At 42.9% G+C, this 24,544-nt stretch overlaps 1 protein-coding gene across 2 annotated transcripts in view; it reads left to right on the top strand.

Moving 5' to 3' along the window:
- Window positions 1–24,544, top strand: part of arntl (aryl hydrocarbon receptor nuclear translocator like) — a 56,251-nt gene that overhangs the window by 1,055 nt on the left and 30,652 nt on the right. Inside the window, exons 1-3 of one of the 2 annotated variants that reach the window (XM_033038827.1) lie at window positions 2,060–2,537; window positions 13,077–13,224; window positions 22,138–22,158. In XM_033038827.1, the coding sequence (XP_032894718.1) occupies window positions 2,474–2,537; window positions 13,077–13,224; window positions 22,138–22,158 (233 nt within the window). In that variant the 5' untranslated portion in view covers window positions 2,060–2,473. Of the gene's footprint in view, window positions 1–2,059; window positions 2,538–13,076; window positions 13,225–22,137; window positions 22,159–24,544 lie in introns of those variants that run through there. The other variant, XM_033038828.1, reaches the window with a different exon arrangement.

Genomic DNA, 24,544 nt, shown 5'->3' with positions numbered 1-24,544 from the left:
TCCTTGTCATTTGTATATCCTTGATTGTTATCACGCCACGATTGGTGGTTAGACTTTTAGCTGTTGAAGCTCTAAGCTTACTCATGTAAGCTTTTCTACTGTCTTGAGATGTCATTTGAAATCATGACCTTTAAGCAAAGTTTTGTCTACCTGTACTCGTATTGCTTTGTGTTTTCAATATCAACTAGTCGATAGTTACTTCTATGAAACTAGCATTTAATGTTAGATGTTCAGGAAGCATGTAAACACACATTGCTATTGTTGCAGATCTGAATCTTGGTTGGGCAGATGTGATTTTCTGAAATGTATGATGTTTGACAGGTTTGAATTTAAAACAACATACTGCTCGATGGTATTTTTGAAATATTGTGCCTTTGACCTTTTGAGTGTCAACCCTCTGTAGCTTGCTTAGGCAGCAGGTATATTTCACTTAAAAGTAATTTACGTCTAATTGATTATGAATGGTAATTTTGTAAAAAAGTTGGAGTTTATGAATAGTTGGTATCACAGTAATGCAGCTACTAGAGTAACTGTATCTCAGTATTTATTCATGTGTGTATATATTTATATTATGGTATATGGACACACTTATCTGTTTTGTAGTAAATGCCTACTATGTTCTGTGTGCTGAAGCAAAGCAAGAATGTCATTGTCCTATACAGGGACACATGACAATGACAATAAATTCATTTGAATTCATACCAGAGACCTGATTCAAATCTGATTTTTGTGCGCTGCCTGTGTGGAGTTTGCACGTTCTCTCTATGATCATATGGGTTTCTCCAGGGTGCTCCAGTTCCGCATTGCAAACATGTGCGAATTGGTAGTTTAATTGGCCTCTGTAAATAAGCCCCGGTGTATCAATGAATGGTAATAACCAAGGGGGGGGGGGGGGTCCATGTTTTTTGTCCAGCTTTATGCACGACTTGTAATCTCAGTGGTTATTACTCTAGAGGAACCAGGTCTTCGGTCTTATATGTTAAAATTCCCTATTTGCACCTACTCACTTATTATACCAGAGGTTATTCTGCCATACCGACTCCTCCCTACCGCTGAATCCATCTGCACTTCACTCTGCCATCTCACACTTCAAGTCGTGCATAAAGCATCATAATCCAAGACCTTTCCTAGGCCGCAGTCATTCCTCTTTCTCCCCACTCCTGTTGGGCAGAAGATACAGAGGCTTGAAAGTGTGCACCAGCAGACTCAGGAATATCTTTTCCCCTTCTGTTATCAGACTTCTGAATGGCCCTTCTGCAACGCAGGGTACAATCCGATTCTCCAACCTGCCTCATTGCTGACATTGGACTTTGCCTCTGGAACTGTTGTGGTCTAATGCTGAGACTTATATTCTGCATTTTGTGTTTTCCCCTTCGCTCTACTTATTGTACTTGAATTGTTGACTGTATTTAAGCACAGTATTATCTAACTTGATTAATTAGCATGCAAGACAAAGTTTTTAACTGTAACTGGGTACATGTGACAAGAATAAACCTACATTTAGACCAACTAGAGCAATCCCAATCCCCTCTCATTATTTCTCTGTACCTTGCAAATATCGTCTCGCATTCCCTTCAATTGCCTTGTTATTGTTTTGCCACCTTGCTGTAGTTTAGTTTGTTTAGAGATACCGTGTGGAAACAGGCCCTTCAGCCCACCGAGTTCACACTGACCAATGATCATCCGTACATTAGTTCTATCCCACACTAGGGACAATTTATAGAAGTTGATTAATCTACAACACTGCATGTCTTTGGAATGTGGGAGGAAACTGGAGCATCCGGAGGAAACCCACGCGATCACAGGGGGAACGTATAAATTCCGTACACGCAGCACCTGCAGTCGGGATCGAACCAGGGTCTCTAGCACTATAAGGCTGCAACTCTACCGCTGTGCCACTGTGCCTTCCCTGTACTGTAGGGTGGGATAAGGTCACCTCTCCGCCCCCTATGCTCCAGGAAGCCCCCGCTTATCTAATATCTCCTTGTAATTCAAGATCTCCAGTCCTCGTGACACCCTTGCGAATGTGGTTTGTCCATTTTGCAGTGAAAATCAGTTGAATAACTGTTTCAAATTAATTCTCATTGCATACAGGGTGCACTGCTAATATCTGCCTTAGCATTTGGGTATATGCAATTAATTGACCATGTGAACTCTGAACAGCATGGCTTAATTTTGTTTGAATTCATTTTAAAGCTAAGCTGTAAGGAAGTGTGGCAGAAGATTTGTGCACAATAGGATCTCTCAGTTCTAGGTACACTACCTGATCTTTTTTTTTGCTGTTAGTGGAGGGAAACATGTTACCAAAGACCCGAGGAGAGACCCCATTTCTGCCATGAGACCATTTAAATTAATCAGAGAGGACCCTAGATAGACAGCTTGTGAAATAATGGCACTTCCTTGGTACTGTACTGGTTATTCATGCCTGGCTTAATTGTTCAAATAGGTTGTCTGGAGTTAAACCCAGACCCTTATGATCAGAAGAAGAATGCTTTCCTCTGAACCAAGGCTGACACCTACTGCCAAGTTTATGAAATGTGAGTGAAATCTCAGGACACCAAATACAAATCGATATCTGTGATTGATAAATCATAATCTAACACTAAATTCTAAACATTACGGGCTGTTTGTATTCCCTGATTCTTGGCTTGCAGAGGTTTTACCTTTCAGTTCTGGTTCTAATGTTACAGTAATATATCCATGGTTATAAAGGCTTTCCCTCGCAGCAACATAAATATAAGGCAATATCGTTGCTTTGTTGTAACTCGAATGAGACAATTTATTTTGGTTACTGTTTCTGACATTGTAAGCAAAGGGAAATTTACCTTTTAGTTAATAAATGTCAGGCAAAAATGGAAATGAATTGAGATGGAGAAGGGCATGGGTTCTGTAGGCTGTGATTAATCTGTCCTTCATTGGTGAAGGCTGCGAAAAGCAGTACTGTGATGCTTACCTTCCTGAGAAACCAACTGAATTGTAGCAGCTTATCACCTCTTCCACCATCCAACAGTCTATATAAACTGGAGGGAATGGACAGATGACCTCTTGAGTCGAGACCTTTCTTCAGACTGATATCAGTTGTCTGACCTGCTGAGTTTCTCCAGCACTTTGTGTTTTGATCAAGACTTCAACATCTGCAGTTTCTTGTGGCACCAGTCAATACCAACAATATATCAACGTACATAGGACACTCGGCCCATCAAGCCTGCCCTGCCATTTATATCATGACTTATTGTAACCTCAACTCCACATGTTTTGAGGGGGTGGTTCCTCGTTTTTAAACTGAGCTCCAATTTTAGATTCTCCCACGAGGAAATATAGTCTTCACTTCTACCCTGTCAAGACCACTTTTCTAATCTCCCATCAATGCAGGTAAAGCCTGTCCAAACTTGCCTCGTAGGATAAAATGTCTCTTTTAGGTATTAGCTTAGTAAACAATTTTTCAACTAAAACTACTTAAATTAATGAACAAAATACAAACTACTGGTGAAACTCAATGGGCCAGGGAATGAACAGATGACATTTTGAGTCGGGAACCTCCTGCAGAATAACCTGAAGAAGGGTCCCGACCCAAAACAAAAAATTTCCTTTCTCTCCACATATGCTGCCTGACCCACTGACTTCCTCCAACAATTTGCTTTTTGCTCAAGTTTGAAGCAGCTGCATTTTCTGGTAACTCCTAAATTCATTTACATCCTTCCTTAAGCAATGAGACCAACACTGTGCACAATACTCCAGGTGTGGTTTCATCCACACCCCATATAACTGAAGCACAGCTAACCTACCTTTGTATTCATTTCACCTAGCCCAATAATGTTTCTGTTAGTTTTCCTAATTGCTTGCTAAACCTGCGTACTTGTCTTTTGATAATTGGGCATAAGGACACCCGATCTTTCTGCCCTTTAGATGCTTGCTTGCTTATTTAGAATGGCACAGAGTGAGGCTGTATGACCCATCAGTTGCATGCTAGATCCCAGCAGGGCAATCCCATCAGTCCCATTCCGATGCCCATCAACTCCTTTCCTTTCCGCCTAGATATGAAGGGTAATGCACGGTAACCAGTTAACCTATCAATACAATTATGACATAAAAGACATTTAGACACATATATATATATACAGGGAAGGTTTAGAGGGCTCTCGGACAAATTCAGGCAAATAGGACTAGCCCAATATTCGAACTTGGCCGGCATGGACAAGGTGGGCCAAAGGACCTATTTCCCTGCTGTGTAGCTCAATGACTCATTTCACCTAGCAACCATACTTACACCGCCTGGAGAGAAATGCCTCAATCTGAAGACTCTCTTCTGTGTTTTATAATTCTTCCATGACCTTGCCCCTCAATCTTCAGCCTTTAACGTTGTCTTTCTGTCCCTTCTCTTTTTAAGAAACTAAAATCCATCTCTATCAATGGGTTTAATCACACCATACACTTCTGCAGGCAAATATGTTGTTAATGCTTCTGGGAACTGCCTGTGGGCTGTTTCACCTTATTAAAGGTGCCACATGAAATGCAAGTAGTTGCTTGTCTGGACTGTGTAAGCTCAGTTCCATGTTCTTTAAGTGTGTCAATCTGAGACACTATGTGGAAAAATGGGATTCAGTTGCTGAGAACCTACATTATAGAAAGTCTTTTCATTCATCAGGTCTCGACAATGTTTGTGCTTCATTAGTGTTGCAGCCCACATAATTTCCTCTTAGGTTCTCAGCATATACAGTAAAATGTACAACACATGAACAGGCCCTTCAGCCCACAATGTCCCTGCTGAGCATGACGCCAAGTTAAACTAATCTCCCTTGCCTGCACACGATCCATATCCCTCCACTTCCCGTAACATACAAAGGGGCTGCTGAACATGCCAGCCTTTGGTTTCATCTGAAGTCTCTGCTTTATTTCCAATTTCCTGAGAAAATGTACTTGGATAATGATATCAGAAGTAAGCCATCACTTAAAATGTCCGCAAGTTCTATTAGATTTATTAGTCATATGCAGAGAAGCAGGCCCTGACCCTTGAGTACTACTTTGCAATGATCCAATTTTATTCTCCACACATTCCCATCAACATCCCTCAGATTCAAAACTGGCTGTACTATGAAGTGGAGGACAGTTATGTCTCAGTAGTTGAAGAGATGGAATAAAAGCTGCAAAGTCAAGCTTAAAAATATATATTTTTCAAATCCGGAAGTTCTCCCAACTTAGATTGTCGCTTGAAATGTGCTGTGTGATGTTAAGAATCACACTTTCGGGTTGGAAGATTGAGATTTCAAGCAGCACTCCAAAGGCTTATGAACATTTATCCAGATTGTCAGTTCCAGTGCAGTACCAAGAGAATACTGCACTATAGGTTGCTATCTTACGGATGAGAGTTGGAAATGGAGGCTTCCTATAAAGAAGACTTTCATGTTGTCCATGCCTGCATTGTTAAAGCTGTTTGTGGAAGCTTGTTAGGCAGAATTGACTACTGCACTTCCTACTGTACATCATAAAGTGACTAACTTCAAAAACATGTAAGTGGCTGCAAAAGACTTTGAGATGTTCTGATATCACTAATGAAAGTGAAGAGTTCTACAAGTAGGGAAATGGTAGTAACTGGTTTATCATGTTCTAGACGCCCTGTATCGTGCAGGCCAACTTGAGGTGCTCCATGGCTCCTATTTAAGATGATGCTGCTCAGTTTTTATTAAATATTTAATTTACTGTACCAATCTATGGATTCTGATATGGATCTAATAGATTCTGCTATTTACCCAGTAGTACTTTTAGATGAAGTTCACAGAAGGTAGAACAGAGGATACCAGTCAGGCACCCATTGGAATAGTTAATTCTGATGGAAACAAAGTCAGCTATGAGAGTCCTGGCTGCAGTGGTGCAGAGGTGGAGTTGAGTGATGCGCATGGGTGGATATAGGCAGTCTCGATGAAGGTGCACACAAGAGGTCTGAAACAGTTCTATCTCCAAAAGGCAGTAAGATGCGAAAAGTCGGGGATGGAGTCTCTTTTGGGGAAGAAACTTTGTGACATACAATATTTTACCAAACGATTGTCACACTGTTGTTTGCGTGAGCTAACAATGAGCTAATTTGCTTCTGAATTTGTAAGTAAAATAGATTTTATCATTGCTTGTAAAGTTCTTTGGCCAATATTGAACAGTTGTTTAAGACGGAACTGCAGATACTGGAAAAATCGAAGGTAGACAAATATGCCGGAGAAACTCAGCGGGTGAGGCAGCATCTATGGAGCGAAGGAATAGGTCACATTTCGGGTCGAGACCCTTCTTCAGACTGATGAGGAGGTGGGGGGGGGGGGGGGCAGGGAGAAGAAAGGAAGCGGAGACGGCGAGTTGATCTCTACAAGACTGAGGCCAGGCGCCAACTCTCAGACACCTCTTCCTACTTATCCTTGAACCATGACCCCACAGACGAGCACTAGGCCATTATCTCAAACTTCATCACTTCCGGCTCCCTGTCCTCCCAAGCCTCCAACCTCATCGTTTCCCAGCCCCGCACATCCCGATTTTACCTTCTCCCCAACATCCACAAACCTGACTGTCCTGGCAGACCCATTGTTTCTGCTTGTTCGTGTCCCACTGAACTTATTTCTACATACCTCGACTCCATCCTATCCCCCTTCTGGTTAAATTCCTCCCTACCTATGTCCAAGACACCTCACATGCTCTTCATCTCCTCCATCTTCCGTTTTCCAGGCCCCCATTCCCTCATCTTCACCATGGATGTCCAGTCACTCTACACCTCCATCCCCCACCAGGAGGGTCTTAAAGCCCTCTGTTTCTTCCTCGACTGCAGAACCAACCAATCCCCGTCTACCGATACTCTCCTCCACCTTGCGGAGCTGGTCCTTACCCTCAACAACTTTTTATTTGACTCCTCCCATTTCCTCCAAATCCAAGGCATAGCTACGGGCACGCGCATGGGCCCCAGCTATGCCTGCCTCTTTGTAGGGTACGTCGAACAATCCTTGTTCGAGGTGTACCGTGGCCCTATCCCCGAACTCTACCTCCGCTACATCGATGACTGCGTTGGGGCTACCTCTTGCACCCATGCAGAACTCACTGACTTCATCCATTTCACCACTAACTTCCATCTGGCACTCAAATTCACCTGGACCATCTCCCTACCAACATCTCCCTACCGTTTCTAGCACTCACTATCTCCATCGCATGTAACATCTGGACCTCATTATCTCCATCGCAGGTGACTACTGACCGACATCGACCATAAACCCACTGACTCCCATGGCTATCTGGACTACACTTCTTCCCATCCTGCTTCCTCTATCCCCTACTCCCAATTCCTCCGTCTATGCCGCATCTGCACCCAGGATGAGGTGTTCCAAACCAGGGCATCGGAGATGTCCTCATTCTTTAGGGAACGGGGTTCCCCTTTTCTACTATAGATGAGGCTCTCACCAGGGTCTCTTCTATACCCCATGACTGCTCTCACTCCCCATCCCCCCACTCGTAACAAGGGCCTCACCTTCCACCAGGAATGAACTGATCCTGCACCTTCTGTATTATTCCTAGAAATACCTGCCATTTTGTTTCACTGTTATATCTCTGCCAGTCAACTTTGGCCAGCTCCTCCCTCATGGCCCCATAGTCCCCTTTATTCAACTGTTACACTGACACCTCCGATCTACTCTTCTCCCTCTCCAATTGTAGATTAAACCTGACCATGTTATGGTCACTACCTCCTAATGGCTCATTAACCTCGAGGTCCTTAATCAAATCCAGTTCATTACATAACACTAACCAGAATTGCCTTCTCCCTGGTTTGCTCCAATACAAGCTGTTCCAAGAATCCATCACAAAGGCATCCTACAAAGTCCCTTTCTTGGGGTCCAGTACCAACCTGATTTTCCCAGTCTACCTGCATGTTGAAATCTCCCATAACAACCACAGCATTACTTTTGCTACATGACAATTTGAACTCCTGGTTCAACTTGCGCCCTATGTCCAGGCTACTGTTTGGGGGCCTGTAGATTAGTCCCATTGGGTCTTTTTACTCTTAAAATTCCTTAGTTCTATCCATACTAACTCCACACCTCCTGTTTCAATGTCATCCCTTGCAAGGGACTGAATTTCATTCCTCACCAACAGAGCAACCCCACCCCCTCTGCCCACCTGTCTGTCTTTTCGATAGGAAGTATATCCTTGAATATTCAGTTCCCAACCCTGGCCCTCTTGCAGCCAAGTCTCAGTAATTCCCACAACATCGTACTTGCCAGTTTCTAACTGAGCCTCAGGCTTGTCCACTTTATTCCTTATACGTTGGTTATACTTCGCGCATTCATATACAACACTTTGACCTCCGTATTCACTTCCCCCCTCGAACCGCTCGCATTTGGCCCTGACCTTACTCTGTTGTCCCTTCTCGAGCTTTCCTTTCCATTAATTCGAGAATCTTTTGTAATTTTTCCTGTAGCCACTTTCCTTTCAACTCCATCTTTATACTCCCAATTTGTCAATCCCTCCCCCCCCCCCACTATTTAGTTTAAACCCACACGTGTAGCCCTAGCAAACCTGCCTGCCAGAATGTCGGTCCCCCTCCAGTTAAGGTGTAACCCGTCCCTTTTGTATATAGTGCAAATAACAAATAATAATAATAGTCTATTGCTGTTCAGAGCTCATAGCTTATTTGTTGTGTTTAATAGCCTGATGGCTGTGGGGAAGAAGCTGAACACAAGCTTGTCTGTTAAAAGCTATTGCCTTATCAAGAGTTAACTCAGCAGTGGCTGTGTGGTGATACCACTTCCTTCCTGCGAAGCTGATTCATCTGACCTACTTTATGGTTTGACCCTGATTTGTGTTTTTGGCAAAGACTCTCGTTCAATTATCTAAGGCTATATCTGACTGTGGAGAGATGCAAAAACAAGATTTGCTATGTGAATTCTCATTGGCACATTTCAAATCGACAGAAGAGTTTTGTTGCTTTGCAGACTGGTTGAGTTGCTGACCTGGAAGGTGAGTGACATTTAACATAAACTGCAGTGTTTCCAAGCAGTGCACATGGCAAATGCTCAGATTTCACAAGGGAAGTTAATGAGGAAGTGGCCTAGATGGCATTTGTTCAAATGGCCCCAAATGTATCTTGGCAACAGGTTTGGCTGTGACAACTGGCTAATTTTTTATTCTTTCCTTGATTCTTCCTAAATATGTTGTGAAATAAGCAGTGTCTATTTTAGATGCAAGCAGCTTAAGTTGGAGCTTTTAATAGATACGCTACAGCCGTACTTAAAGCTACCAAAGCTGTCTCCGCAAAATCTTCTAAGTTCACAGGAATGATAAGCGAGCTGACGACAGTATCTTCTCTCGGGCCAACATCTCCATGTTGAGGCCCTTTATATACTCGTTTGGCTACATTGGGCAAACCAAGTCATTTGCATGCCCAACACCACCTTTAAATCGATTTCTTCTAAGCTTTGCAAGTCATGGGAAGTAATTCCAGGTGGACAGAGGAAATGATTCAAGGATGTGCTCATGCTGCCTTGAGGAAATGCAAATCATCACTGATAAAAGACAACAATTACTGGAGTAGCATGGTCAGACAACATGTGTAGGAAGGAACTGCAAAAGCTAGTTTCACCGAAGCTAGGCACAAAAAGCTGGAGTAAGCAGGATCTCTAGAGAAAAGGAATGTTTTTGGTTGAGACCCTTCAGAAGACATCTCTGGAAAATATGGATGGGTGACATTTCGGGTCTGGGCCCTTCTTCAGACTAGGATTGTCGCCTATGGTTGCTTGGTGCTATAAGAAGGTTTTGTCCTTCAATCACATATAGATTGGTCTTGAGGTTTATTGTCACTAGACCAGTAATCCATTGGTGTACGCAAATAGTCCTGATGTCCAAGCATGGTAGTTTGGGAATACAAGTTCTGTTGTAAAAAATCACTGAAACCCTATCATATCGTTGTTGAAAGTGGAAGAGCTATTTCATGGATGCTCTTTTGGAAAGAAACCTGGCTTCCTTTAATAAAAAATAGAAAAGATTGGAAATCCTCAACCGGTCAGGCTGCATCTGTAGAGAGAGAGAAATGAGGTTGATGTTTTGGGGCAATTCTTTTTTTAAATCCATACAGTGTAAAGTTAGAAAACTGGCATGTTTTATATTGAAGAGGAGGGGCAGTGAAAACAAACAGAATGTTGTCTTGCAGCAGCTTGCTATGCAACTGCAGCAAATGCAACCCTTGTCCCATATCTAGGAGCCCAAATGCACCTTCAAAGTGAAGCAGCAATTCACTTGCACTTCCAATGCAAGATTCCAGCATCTGTAGTTCCAACATCTGTGGTAATGCAGATGTCACTGTTTAATGTATTGCCTGTATCACTTGCCTTGATTAAATACAAATAAACTGAAGAAGTAAACAAACCTTGCTGTTAGAAATCAAACACCTTTGCTAGACCTCGCTGAGTATACATTTGCAGCCACATTTCAACAAAAACATTTTTTTTTCATGAAATGGTTTCATTGGCTTCAGAATACTTTGAGAGATGCTGAGCTTGTGTAAGATGCTATAGGAAAGCAAATGTGTCATTCCACCCTCTAAGGCGGGCAGAGAAGGAAGGGAAGAAACGATGATAATAGCTTCATGCTGATTAATTGGAATTTTATTTTCTGTAAACTAGCTGAACACCAGAATCATGGAGCAACAAGAAACTGCAGGTGCTGGAATCTTGAGTAAAATACAAGATGCTGGAGAAACTTAATAGGTCTTTGGAGGCAAAGGAAAGACAATTTTGTGGGTCGGGCCCCTCCTTCAGTCTTCAGTCAACCTGAAGCAATGTCTGTCCACTTCCTCCAAAGATGATACCTAACTAGAATCATACTATTTAACCAGTGCCGAGCTAACCATTCAGCCCATTGTTCCATAGTTTGTCTGGGTTTTTGTTTGTGTGTGCTTTTAGATACATAGATAATAGGTGCAGGAGTAGGCCATTCGGCCCTTCGAGCCTGCACCGCCATTCAATATGATCATGGCTGTTCATCCAACTCAGTATCCCGTACCTGCCTTCTCTCCATACCCCCTGATCCCTTTAGCCACAAGGGTCACATCTAACTCCCTCTTAAATATAGCCAATGAACTGGCCTCAACTACCCTCTGTGGCAGAGAGTTCCAGAGATTCACCACTCTCTGTGTGAAAAATATTTTTCTCATCTCGGTCTTAAAGGATTTCCCCCTTATCCTTAAGCTGTGACCCCTTGTCCTGGACTTCCCCAACATCGGGAACAATCTTCCTGCATCTAGCCTGTCCAACCCCTTAAGAATTTTGTAAGTTTCTATAAGATCCCCCCTCAATCTCCTAAATTCTAGCGAGTATAAGCCGAGTCTATCCAGTCTTTCTTCATATGAAAGTCCTGACATCCCAGGAATCAGTCTGGTGAACCTTCTCTGCACTCGCTCTATGGCAATAATGTCCTTCCTTAGATTTGGAGACCAAAACTGTACGCAATACTCCAGGTGTGGTCTCACCAAGACCCTGTACAACTGCAGTAGAACCTCCCTGCTCCTATACTCAAATCCTTTTGCTATGAATGCGAACATACCATTCGCTTTCTTCACTGCCTGCTGCACCTGCATGCCTACTTTCAATTACTGGTGTACCATGACACCCAGGTCTCGTTGCATCTCCCCTTTTCCTAATCGGCCACCATTTAGATAATAGTCTGCTTTCCTGTTTTTGCCACCAAAGTGGATAACCTCACATTTATCCACATTATACTGCATCTGCCATACATTTGCCCACTCACCCAGCCTATCCAAGTCACCTTGCAGCCTCCTAGCATCCTCCTCACAGCTAACACTGCCCCCCCAGCTTAGTGTCATCCGCAAACTTGGAGATGTTGCATTCAATTCCCTCGTCCAAATCATTAATATATATTGTAAATAGCTGGGGTCCCAGCACTGAGCCTTGCGGTACCCCACTAGTCACTGCCTGCCATTCTGAAAAGGACCCGTTTACTCCAAAGGACCCGTTTGCCAGACAGTTCTCTATCCACATCAATACTGAACCCCCAATACCGTGTGCTTTAAGTTTGTATACTAATCTCTTATGTGGGACCTTGTCGAAAGCCTTCTGAAAGTCCAGAAACAACACATCCACTGGTTCTCCCCTATCCACTCTACTAGTTACATCCTCGAAAAATTCTATAAGATTCGTCAGACATGATTTACCTTTCGTAAATCCATGCTGACTTTGTCCAATGATTTCACCACTTTCCAAATGTGCTGCTATCCCATCTTTAATAACTGACTCTAGCAGTTTCCCCACTACCGATGTTAGACTAACTGGTCTGTAATTCCCCGTTTTCTCTCTCCCTCCCTTTTTAAAAAGTGGGGTTACATTAGCTACCCTCCAATCCTCAGGAACTACTCCAGAATCTAAAGAGTTTTGAAAAATTATCACTAATGCATCCACTATTTCTGGAACTACTTCCTTAAGTACTCTGGGATGCAGCCTATCTGGCCCTGGGGATTTATCGGCCTTTATTCCATTCAATTTACCCAACACCACTTCCCGACTAACCTGGATTTCACTCAGTTCCTCCATCTCCTTTGACCCGCGGTCCCCTGCTATTTCCGGCAGATTATTTATGTCTTCCTTAGTGAAGACGGAACCAAAGTAGTTATTCAATTGGTCCGTCATATCCTTGTTCCCCATGATCAATTCACCTGTTCGTTTTACATCTTCTCTGAAGCATTGTCGGAAATGCACATTTCGCACCACATTTCAGCAAGTTAGGCAGCTTCTCTGTATGCTGCCTGACGCACCGAGTTACTCCAGAGCTTTGTGCCCTTTTGTGTAAATCAGCATCCGCAGTCCCTTGTTTCTGCAGTTAGGTATTGCCTGGAGATGGCTTTGGACTATGAGTTTGTGCTGAACCGATTTTCATCATTCACCTTTGCAGGAGATGGAACAGATGGAACCTGCTTGATTGTTGTAAGCGAGGTTGGGTATCAGGAGTGTGTTTGTGTGCAGTCTATTGGTAGAGGTTGGGGTAGAAATCAATACATAAATGTGATCAGATTAATTAAACATTAATTATACTTGGAAATGTTTCAGATTATCCAATGGCAGACCAAAATATGGACATATCCTCAACAATAAATGATTTTATCTCGACCGATCCAACAGGATTGATATCATGCTCCTTGGGCACAGGAGGGATGGACTTCAACAGGAAAAGGAAAGGAAGTTCCACAGATTATCAGTAAGTTTAAAGAGCGCTTTGTCTTTTTGGTTGCTATATGAGGAGGGCTATGGGCAAAATGCAGACAAATGGGACTAGCCAATATGTCAACTTGATCGGCATGCTGTACAATCCTATAGCTCTATTTCCCTATCCAGAAAAATTTGGGATGAACTTCTCTCTTGATCTATTTTTTTTCTCAAGTAAACATGACCATCTGCTTTTTTAGCCACCTTTGTTAATTACTTCATGAAGGATAGGCAGGCGTGAAGGGATGGGGTGGAATCTCTGCCAATGGTATCAAGATCTTGTGGGTTTGCTTTAATCATGATGAGTGAATACAAATCCCACCCAAATGATGCAAGCACAAAAGCAGGGTGTTGCATGATTTTTGCAGGATCCTGGGACTTTCGTCATAGAGCTGTATGACTCTTCTACAGCTCTTGTAGAGCTGCATTACATCGAAACAGGTCTTACGGCCCACCTTGTCCATGCCGACCAAGTTAGCTTTCTGGGCAAGATCCACATGGCCTATATCACTCTAAACTCTTCATATCCATATGTCAGGCTGAATGTCTTCTAAAAGTCATAGTTGTAACCACTTCTTTAGCTTCCTATGGCAACCCTTTCCAGAAACAGACTACCCTCTGAATGAAGAGATTGCCCCTGAGGTCCTTCTTAAATCTTTGCCCTCTCACCTCAAGCCAATGCCCCCTAGTCTTGGAATCCTCTACGCTGGGAAAAAGACTGTGAGAGCTCAATTTATACAAGCCCTCACGAGGAGGATCAAGCATAAACCCTGTCCTTAAATCCTGTCTTCCAGTCTCTTAGATGAATATAATATATCATAAAAGATCTTGGAAGAAAGCAGGAGGTTTACCTGGAAACCAATGTGAACATAGTGGACAAGATAGTATTTATTTTTAATCTCAGTGGAGCTAGCTTTGCATCAATCAATTACAATAATAACCACACTTCAGAACATGCCTTTTTGTGTGAAATGCTTTGAGGTCATGAAAGGGGCTTTGGAAATAAAATTATTCTTTCAATTTTTTTTGAGTTTTGCCTTTATTTGCATTGTGGAAGAATAGTTTAAGGTCTACTCCACAGTGATGCATTCATTTAGGGAACAGCTAAATTAGTGTGAGGTCAGCATGCATTTAACCAAGGTAAAACCTGCCATTTAAGCTGAATATGAAAAAAATATAGAGCAGAGAAATAGTTGTAATTCAATTGTAACCAGCTAGAGTACGTTGTCAACATTGCTGCTTTTTATCAACTTTTTATTATATAAGCTTTAGGTTTGAAATGTTCAATATTAACCATTTGGCAACAACATTTTGCAGATTCCACACAGAAAGCAGTCCTGCTGCAGTATTTCACTTTCTCTGTAAATCTGCTCTCGTCCTAAATACTGGTCAAACATCCTATCCCATTTTTAATATTGTGAATAATAAATGGAAATGATCAAAGTACATATACCTTACGGTAGAGATAAATGGCCTTTAACCCACAATGTCCATGCTGAAGGTGAAGCCATGTTAACTAATCTCCCCTGCCTGCATTTGATCCATATCCCTCCATTCTCTACACATGCCTATCTTAAAGCTTGTTAAACGTCGCTATCATATCTGCCTCCGCCATTAACCCTGACAGCGGGTGCAGGTAGGGTTGCCAACTGTCCCGTATTAGCCAGGACATCCCGTATATTGGGCTAAATTGGTTTGTCCCACACGGGACCGCCCATGTCCCACATTAGACTGCTGCTACTCGGGACGAGGGGACTTGTATTGGAGCCTATCAGGGAGAAGGCAATTCTGGATTTAGTGTTATGTAATGAATCGGATTTGATAAAGAAACTTGAGGGTAAGGAGCTATTAGGAGGTAGTGACCATAATATGGTCAGGTTTAATCTACAATTGGAGAGGGAGATGGGTAAATTGGAGGTGTCCGTGTTACAGTTGAATAAAGGGGACTATGGAGCCATGAGGGAGGAGCTGGCCAAAGTTGACTGGAAAGATACCCTAGCAGGGATGACAGTGGAACAACAATGGCAGATATTTCTGGGAATAAGTAGGTGCAGGATCAATTCATTCCAAAGAGGAAGAAAGATTCTAAGGGGAGTAAGGGGCAACCATGACTGACAAGGGGCATCAGGGACAGTATAAAAATAAAAGAGAAGCTGTACAACGTAGCAAAGATGAGTGGGAAGCAAGAGGATTGGGTAATGTTTAAAGAGCAACAGAAGATAACTAAAAAGGCAATACAGAGAGAAAAGATGAGGTACGAAGGTAAGTTAGCCAAGAATATAAAGGACGATAGTAAAAGCTTCTTTAGGTATGTGAAAAATAAAAATATTAGTTAAGACCAAAAATAGATAAGACCAAAGTTGGACCCTTGAAGAATGAAAAAGGTGAATTTGTTATGGGGACCAAGGAAATGGCAGATGAGTTGAACAGGTACTTTGGATCCGCCTTCACTAAGGAGGACACAAACAATCTTCCTGATGTACTAGTGGCCAAAGGATCTGGGGTGACAGAGGAACTGAAGGAAATCCACATTAGGCAGGAAATGGTGTTGGATAGACTGATGGGACTGAAGGCTGATAAATCCCCAGGGCCTGAAGGTCTGCATCCCAGGGTACTTAAGGAAGTAGCTCGAGAAATTGTGGACGCATTGGTGATAATTTTCCAATGTTCTGTAGATTCAGGATCAGTTCCTGTGGATTGGAGGGAAGCTAATGTTATCCCACTTTTTAAGAAAGGCGAGAGAGAGAAAACAGGGAATTATAGACCAGTGAGCCTGACATTGGTGATGGGGAAGATGCTGGAGTCAATCATAAAAGATGAAATAGCGGCACATTTGGATAGCAGTAACAGGATCGGTCCGAGTCAGCATGGATTTACGAAGGGGAAATCATGCTTGACTAATCTTTTGGAATTTTTTGAGGATGTAACTAGGAAAATGGACAAGGGAGAGCCAGTGGATGTAGTGTACCTGGACTTTCAGAAAGCATTTGATAAGGTCCCACATAGGAGATTAGTGGGCACAATTAGGGCACATGCTATTGGGGGTAGAGTGCTGACATGGATAGAAAATTGGTTGGCAGACAGGAAACAAAGAGTAGGGATTAACGGGTCTCTTTCAGAATGGCAGGCAGTGACTAGTGGGGTACCGCAAGGCTCGGTGCTGGGACCGCAGCTATTTACAATATACATCAATGATTTAGATGAAGGGATTCAAAGTAACAATAGCAAATTTGCAGATGACACAAAGCTGGGTGGCAGTGTGAACTGTGAGGAGGATGCTATGAGAATACAAGGTGACTTGGACAGGTTGGGTGAGTGGGCAGATGCATGGCAGATGCAGTTTAATGTGGATAAATGTGAGGTTATCCACTTTGGTAGCAAAAACAGAAAGGCAGATTATTATCTAAATGTTGTCAAGTTGGGTAAAGAGGAAGTACAACGGGATCTGGGGGTCCTGTTCATTAGTCAATTAAAGTAAGCAATGTAATGTAATGAAAGTAAGCATGCAGGTACAGCAGGCAGTGAAGAAAGCGAGTGGCATGTTGGCCTTCATAACAAGAGGAGTTGAGTATAGGAGCAAAGAGGTCCCTCTGCAGTTGTTTCGGGCCTTAGTGAGACCACACCTGGAGTATTGTATGTAGTTTTGGTCCCCTAATTTGAGGAAGGACATTATTGCATTGAGGGAGTGCAGCGTAGGTTCACAAGGTTAATTCCCGGGATGGCGGGACTGTCATATGCTGAGAGAATGGAGCGGTTGGGCTTGTATACTGAAGTTTAGAAGGTTGAGAGGGCATCTTATTGAAACATATAAGATTATTAAGGGTTTGGACACACTAGAGGCAGGAAACATGTTCCTGATGTTGGGGGAGTCCAGAACCAGGGGCCACTGTTTAAGAATAAGGGGTAAGCCATTTAGAACGGAGATGAGGAAACACTTTTTCACACAGAGAGTTGTGAGTCTGTGGAATTCTTTGCCTCTGTGGTGTGGTGTGGTGGAGGCCGGTTCTCTGGCTAATTTCAAGAGAGAGCTAGATAGGGCTCTTAAAGATAGCGGAGTCGGGGGATATGGGGAGAGGGTAGGAACGGGGTATTGATTGGGGGTGATCAACCATGATCACATTGAATGGCTAGAAGGGCCGAATGGCATCCTCCACCTATTGTCTATTGTCTATTGACTGTCGGGTTGGAGCGCTGCGTTCAGCTCCGCCTCATTCATCCCTACATAGTGCAGCCCATGGAGTGCAGCAGCAGTGACTCGCCCATGGCCCCGTCGGTTGGCACCAACACCGACCTTCGCCTACCGCCGACACCACCACCCCACCTTCTCATGGCCGATCATCGGTTCATAAGTTGGATGGGATGCTGGACTTTACGCACACATTGCGCGCAAAAACCAGCACCTGGGCCAAAACTCCTCAGCTGGCCCGCTAGCTGGGCTTTGTGTGCAGTCTAGCACCCAGGCCAACTCATCATTCACCCAGCCACGGCCGAGTTGGTCAACGAATTGCCGTCAGGAAATTGTCCCGTATTTTGACCTTTTGTCCCTTATTTGGGAGTGAGAAAGTTGGCAACCCTAGTTGCAGGCTCCCCGCACATCTCTTTTTAAACTTTGCCCCCCTCACCTTAAACCTGTGCCGTCTAGTCATTGACATTTACATCCTGAGGGAAAGGTTCTGACTGTCTACTCTACCCTATCTATGCCTACCTAAAAGTAAAGGTGCAATTACTTTAAAACCCGGATACTGATATCTTTCCCAAGCAAAAATCAAATGCTGGAGGCATTTAACATCTGAGGGGAGAGAAACGGTTGATGTTTCACGTTAAGGATCTTTGTTTCAGAACAGCAATGTTTTGGAACATCTCCATTCTGTCTGGAACGGCAACCCTGAGTTTCGTCTTTAGTCTTCCTTATAGTTCTTCTGTTTCCATTGTGAACTCCTTGTTTTTGGCCTGTGTTTCTTTAAATATGTCCAGTCTTAAGCTTGAGGAGCAGCTTCTCAACATCCATCTGGGAATGTAGCAACCCTTAAAATGTTATACTGAATTTAACAATATCTAGTAACTTCATCTTTTTTTTACACTGCAGATTTGTAAAGTACTTGTTACCTCAACCGCTTTGGTCTATACTCTATTTTTTCTATCCCTTAACATCATTGTTTTCTCAGTTTAACATCGTAAAGAAATGTCCTTGATCTGAAACATTGACTATTTCATTCCTACAAATGACCTACTGAGTACTGTGTTCAAAAGGGAACTGCAGATGCTGGAATATCGAAGGTACACAAAATTGCTGGGGGAACTCAGCGGGTGCAGCAGCATCTATGGAGCGAAGTTCCTTCGCTCCATAGATGCTGCTGCACCCGCTGAGTTCCCCCAGCAATTTTGTGTACCTACTGAGTACTTCCAGCTTTGTCTGTTTTGTTTCAGATTTCCAGTATCTGCAGGTTTTTTTAGCTCCGTTGTTTCTCTGCTTAGATATGCATAGTAGGATTCTTTGTGTTTAGCCCCTAGGGCTATACAACATAGAACTTATATGAATGGGCGATCGATGGTCAGCATGGACTCATCGGGCCAAAGGGCCTGTGTCCATGCTGAATCTCTAAACTAAACTAAACTGCAGCTTGTGGAATCTTGAACAAAGTGCTGGCGGAACTCAGCTGTTCAAGCAACATCTTGAGAGAAAAAAAAAGACAAAGTGTAGGAGTAACTCAGTGGGCCAGCACTTTGTGCCTTTTTGTTGTTGTAACCCAGCATCTGCAGTTCTTTGTTTCTACATTCTATATTCTGTGGAGGAAATCCACAGAAGCTGCCTGACCCACTGAGATCCTCCAGCACTTTGTGTTTTGGACAATATAGCAGTAATGCTCTCCGTGAAACAACTGGATTTTTGCCAATGTGGAAACATTGGGGGTCGGCCATTTAACTTCTCCTATCTGTTCTTCCAGTCAGTGAGAACATGTCTGACTTTCACCTCATCTCCTCTTCTGCACTATTCCCACATCCCTTGGTGCCCTGAACATCTAAAAGTCTTTTGAGGGACCCTCTGAATCACCATTATCTTTTAAGAATGGAAATCTCTCACCTCTCCAATATGGCAGTGGTTGATTCTTAAATTATTTTCTGAAGTAGGTCAGGAAATAACTTGGTAGAACTAATTAACTGTAAGCCTTGAGCGAAGCACACTGCCAGGAATAAGTCAAAAGAAAATATTTTTAATTATCCATCTTGCTATCATTGTAATGAAGAGTTTCAGGACCTGTTCTGCAAACCTAGCGCTGAAGGCTGAGAATTCACCAGGATTCTCAATTAGCAATAAGCATGTGAATCTAGGTCAAATTGCTGACTCACTCTTGGCAATATCAAACTGCCAATAAATCTTGCTCCTGTGCTGAATGTGTCCATTCCCTCCTCAGTCCTACTGAATCCAGCACTTTGTGTTCTGCTCAAGATTCTAGCATCTGCAGTCTTTTGTGTCTCTAGATGGTTTTCATTTTGTTTAACATTTCCCTGTCCTTCTCCCCCAACTCCAAAATCTGAGCAGGTCAAGTTTGGGCCACTGTGCCTGCCCCTTCCTACCTAGTTCTCTGATAGATGTCTAGTGAGTTCCCACTTCTTCTGAGTTTTGCAAATTTTTTTTTTTTAAATGAATTCCCATTTGAAATTTACTGTAAAACCTGCTTCCACATTTGGGATGTTTCAGAATTCCTGATTACACCATCTACCTGTGAAGATAAAAATGTCTTCATAACCTATCCCCTCCTCCATTATACTCTTATTTTCCTTTGTCTTTACCAAAATCACAATGACTAATTTGACTCTGTTTTTTCAATGACAGGGTTTTCCTGCCCCGTGAACTAACTACATCCTTGTTTAGTGAAACGTGTAGTCATGTTGTTTTAAACTGGTCTCTCTGGACATGACATTACACTGCAATAAAGAATGGAGAGTAGCCATTGCATTTCTTTCCACCCAAGTCATTTTGGTGCTTTCACTCATTTGATATGATTGTCAAGAGTTCTATAGCACAAAATTGATAATTCGGAATCCTAAATCATTTCTAAAACTATTTAAAGAGATAGTACAATATAAAACTATTTAATGGAGTTCTATATCTAAATTGGGTTGAGACTCAGTTGGGTCTAAAACTTTGCTTATTTCCTCCTTCCTATCTCTCTTTGTCTTCTGTTTGCCTTGCATTGATCTTGCATTTAATATAAAAAGGTTTTGATGCACTCGTAAATCAAGCTTAAAATGAGAGAGGGTCAATTATTTCCTGAATTGTAATTGCGAACAGTGATGAGAAATCAGGGTTTTGTATGTAAGAGACAGTAGAAAGCTTTTATTTTTCAGCATACTGTAGATTGAGGCTGTGCCAAGTGTAAAGAAACAATCCAGCTCAGTCTTACTTCCCAGCTCTCAAGCTTAGTCTGACCATATAGGTTGAGGAATACCAAGCATCAAGGGTGTTTATCATATGTACCACCTATGGAATCATGAAATTTGTATTTGCTGCAGCTTATCTGAGTCATAAATGTAATAACACATAGATAATTTTAAAAAATGACACATAATAAAAAATACCATAGATTTGGGCAGCACAGTGGCACAGTGGCACCTCAAGTGCTGTCTGTGTGGAGTTTGCACGTTCTCTCAGTGGTCGTGTGGGTTTTGTCCAGGCGCTCCAGTTTCTTCCCACATCCTGAAGATGTATGGGTTTGTAGGTTAATTGGCTGCTGTAAATTGCTCTGGGAGTGGATGCAAAAGTGGAATAACATAGAACTAATGTGGGTGATCGATGGTCGATGTGGACCTGGAGTGTCGAGCGCTGTTTCCATGCTGTATCTTTCAATTAATCAATCAACTAAAAATTGAAATACGTTCTAATCTGGGTATATTTTCAATGCTACACTGGGTTTCCATCTCCAGTGCCTTGTGCGCTGAATTCTGAACTCTAGAACAGTGTTTCTAATGCTACTACCAGGTACCTTAAGTTTATTCCTCTGCTTATTTACCCCAACCTCTGACAGTAGAGACATGGATGCTATAGTTATTCTGCGCACACCAAGGATAGCAAAAAAAAATATTGGAGGAAGTGAAGAGGAGAATTGTTTACATCTACATAGGCGATGGTGTGATCTGGAATTGACTTCCACTTAGCCTCAGGATGCGCTGGATACTGTATAAACATTTGTTCTCTCCAACAACAGAATGTGTATGCACATGCATACAAAAATAAAAGATTGATTTCTGATGGAATGGTCAGAATTCATAATCCAACTTGCAGACATTATGAGACGGAAACATATTCCGAGAAATTTTCTTATGAAAATGATGCAATAAAATGAAGTCTCTATTCGGGTAAAGAAAACCTGCATTTCTATAGCACATTTTAAAGTATCCCGAATCCTTCAGAGAAGTAATTTTCAAATGTGGTCAAGGTTGCAACACAGCAGATTTACCCACAGGCAAATTCCACAAGCAAGAATCCAATCACTAGGTAACATTTTTTCATGTGGTTTGAAGGGTAAATATGCATTAGAACTTGAGTGTTTTTTCAAACTAATACCTCAGGACAGACAGCTCTTTTAGTTAATCTCTCTCATGAAGTGTCCTCTCCAACTGGGCAATATCACTCGGCACGGGAATATCAGCATGGATTACGGCTCGCCTTTGGAGTGGAACTAGAGCCCACAGCATTCTACAGCATGAAGGATAACATTAATCGAAGTTGGTCAAGATCTATTGTCTTGAAAAGAATGAGGCTGGATGAAACAGTTTAGTTGCGTAAATAGTGTTTGTGAATCTACAATTGTGATAGAGCATAAACATTTACGATCTAACTATGTCTGTGACTGAATCGTCTTTGTCATCTTCTTTCCCCCACCCCCTCCCCTCTCCCTCACAGGCTTGATGGCTTCTCATTTGAGTAAGTATTAAATCTCTCGAGTTGGCTTCCTGAAATGTGTTTGGGGTTTGGAAATGTTTGAGGGAGGTTCAAATGTTCTAGTAAGTGACATCCAGAATAGAAGTCCCATTACACTGGTGAAACGAGTTTTTTGTCCCCAGGCTTTATCGAGGAATTGATTCTGAACACAAACAATTAAACACTTCAAAGGATAATAATATTTGTGTTCCAGGGAGTAGTCAAGAACCATCCGTTTGGAAACTTTTGTAGTATTCTGGGAATATGGGTGTTACTGCTATGACAGGCATTTATTGCCCATCCCTTGTTAACATTGAAAACATTGTACAAAACCTTGAGAGGAATCGATTGGGTCAGGCACGTGCCGTTAGGGTAGGCTAGGTAGGCAGTGGCTATCCTGACTAAAATTATAAAATGGTAATTATTAAATATAAATAGTAAAGGCACGGGAGAATTATGCCTACCTAAGAGATCGATCTCTTGGGTAGGCATAATTCTCCTGTGCCTTACATCCGCTGTACATGTAATACGCGAAAGTATGTGCAGCTCACGTGCCGTCGACGCTGCTTCAAGCCTTCATTGACAAGGGGAGCTGAAGGCAGCTGAAATTCTGCCTTTGCACCATGGACTGTGTGCATGTGCTGTGCAGCAGCCTACTACACACGTGCAGCGCAAGTTTCTTGGTAGATTTTCCAAACATGGATTGTCATTATCTTAAGAGTATCTTCAGAAACAAAGAGAGAAGAATGGAGTTCGTGTACAAATAATGTGGTAAGTAAATTTATTTGAGCTATATGGTTTTAAACACCGTATTTCCCGGCAATAAAGACGCTATTTTTTGCCCAAAAATAAGGCGCGAAAATTTACCTGCGTCTAGGAGGCCGAAGGTTAGGTTGTTAGCCAAGAAAGATAAACTTGGATATCCCTCAGTACAGCAACATCAAGAACGATGTTGCTGTACTGAGGTATAGCCAAGTCTATCCCTCATTGCTGGCAGCTGATGGGAAGCAGCTATGAAGTGGGAAGCGGCTGTAAAAGGCCGTTGGGGGGGAGGAGATCCTTTCAAAGCGTGTGGGGAGTCTGGCCTGGGTCAGCATGGGCAGGAGCGTTGTGAAGGAGGGGGTCTGGGATCATGCCAGCAACTCACTCATCCACTGCTGCCACGGCGCTCCGGGCGCAGAGCCACCGCATTGTGGCCAGGGAGGGAAGTAGCTCGGGTGGCTGCGAGTGGCTGCCGGGACCTCAGTGCCTTCTGCCGGCCCGCTCACCTCTGGCCCGTACACCTCTGGCGTACGGTACAGATCCGCATCTCCTCCCTTCACTGAGTGAGTTGCTGGCATGATCTCCGACCCCCTGCTTCTCAATGCTCCTGCCCGCACTGAACTGGGCCAGACTCCCCACATGCTGTGAAAGGATCTCTCCCCCCAATTGGCCCCTTGAACTAGTATTGTCATTCAATAAGATCACAACTGATTCAACTTGTCCCGGCGTGCTCCCGTTTTTCCCACCATCTCTCCACCTGCCGTCACCCCCCACCCATTCAGTAATTCAGAATGGAGGAGATTTGGAAGCCTTGGGCAAATTGAATTGTTACTTTCTTTTTTTTTTGAGCGTGAGAAATTCTATATCCCGCCAGTTTTCTTTCAAAATTAAGCAGCTCAAAATGGGGGTGCATCTTCGACACAGGTGCATCTTCATTGCCAGGAAATATGGTACTTAATGGCTTCAAATATGGCTTTTGAAGACAAATTACTTTACAAAAGTCGACTGACAGCTTATGGAGAAGAGAACGATCTGCGCATGCGCGGTTTAAGATTTTTTAAAAGCCGACTGACTGCCTACCCTGAACAATTATTCACGGCACGTGCCTGGATTGGGTCGATGAACAGAGTCTCTTGCCCAGGGTTGGGGAATCGAGGACCAGAGGACATAAGGTCAAGGTGAAGGGCAAAAGATTTAATAGGAATCCGAGGGGTATCCTGGTGGGTGTATGAAACAAGCTGCCAGAGGAGGTCGTTGAGGCTGGGACTATCCCATCGTTTAAGAAACAGTTAGACAGGTACATGGATAAGACAGGTTTGCTACGATGTGGACCAAGCGCAGATAGGTGCGACTAGTGTAGCAGGGACATTGTTGGCCGCTGTAGGTAAGTTGGGCCGAAGGGCCTGACTCTATGCAAAGAACTAGTTGTCAGTTTAAATTTGGTTGTGGAAATGGCGTCACCAAGTTTTTTTAAATCTCACAAGGCATTCATTTAGTTGAGGTTTAGTTGAAGTGTACTGACCCATTTTACTTACTCTCGCCCTTCTACTTGCAATCTATTGCAATAAATGCCTTTACACTGGTTCTCCCCATATCTCCTGCTTCGAGCTTGCATTCATTAGTCTTT

This window comes from Amblyraja radiata, chromosome 20 (assembly GCF_010909765.2).
Source record: "Amblyraja radiata isolate CabotCenter1 chromosome 20, sAmbRad1.1.pri, whole genome shotgun sequence".
NCBI lineage: Eukaryota > Metazoa > Chordata > Chondrichthyes > Rajiformes > Rajidae > Amblyraja > Amblyraja radiata.
This window is presented reverse-complemented; position numbering and strand designations above follow the sequence as displayed.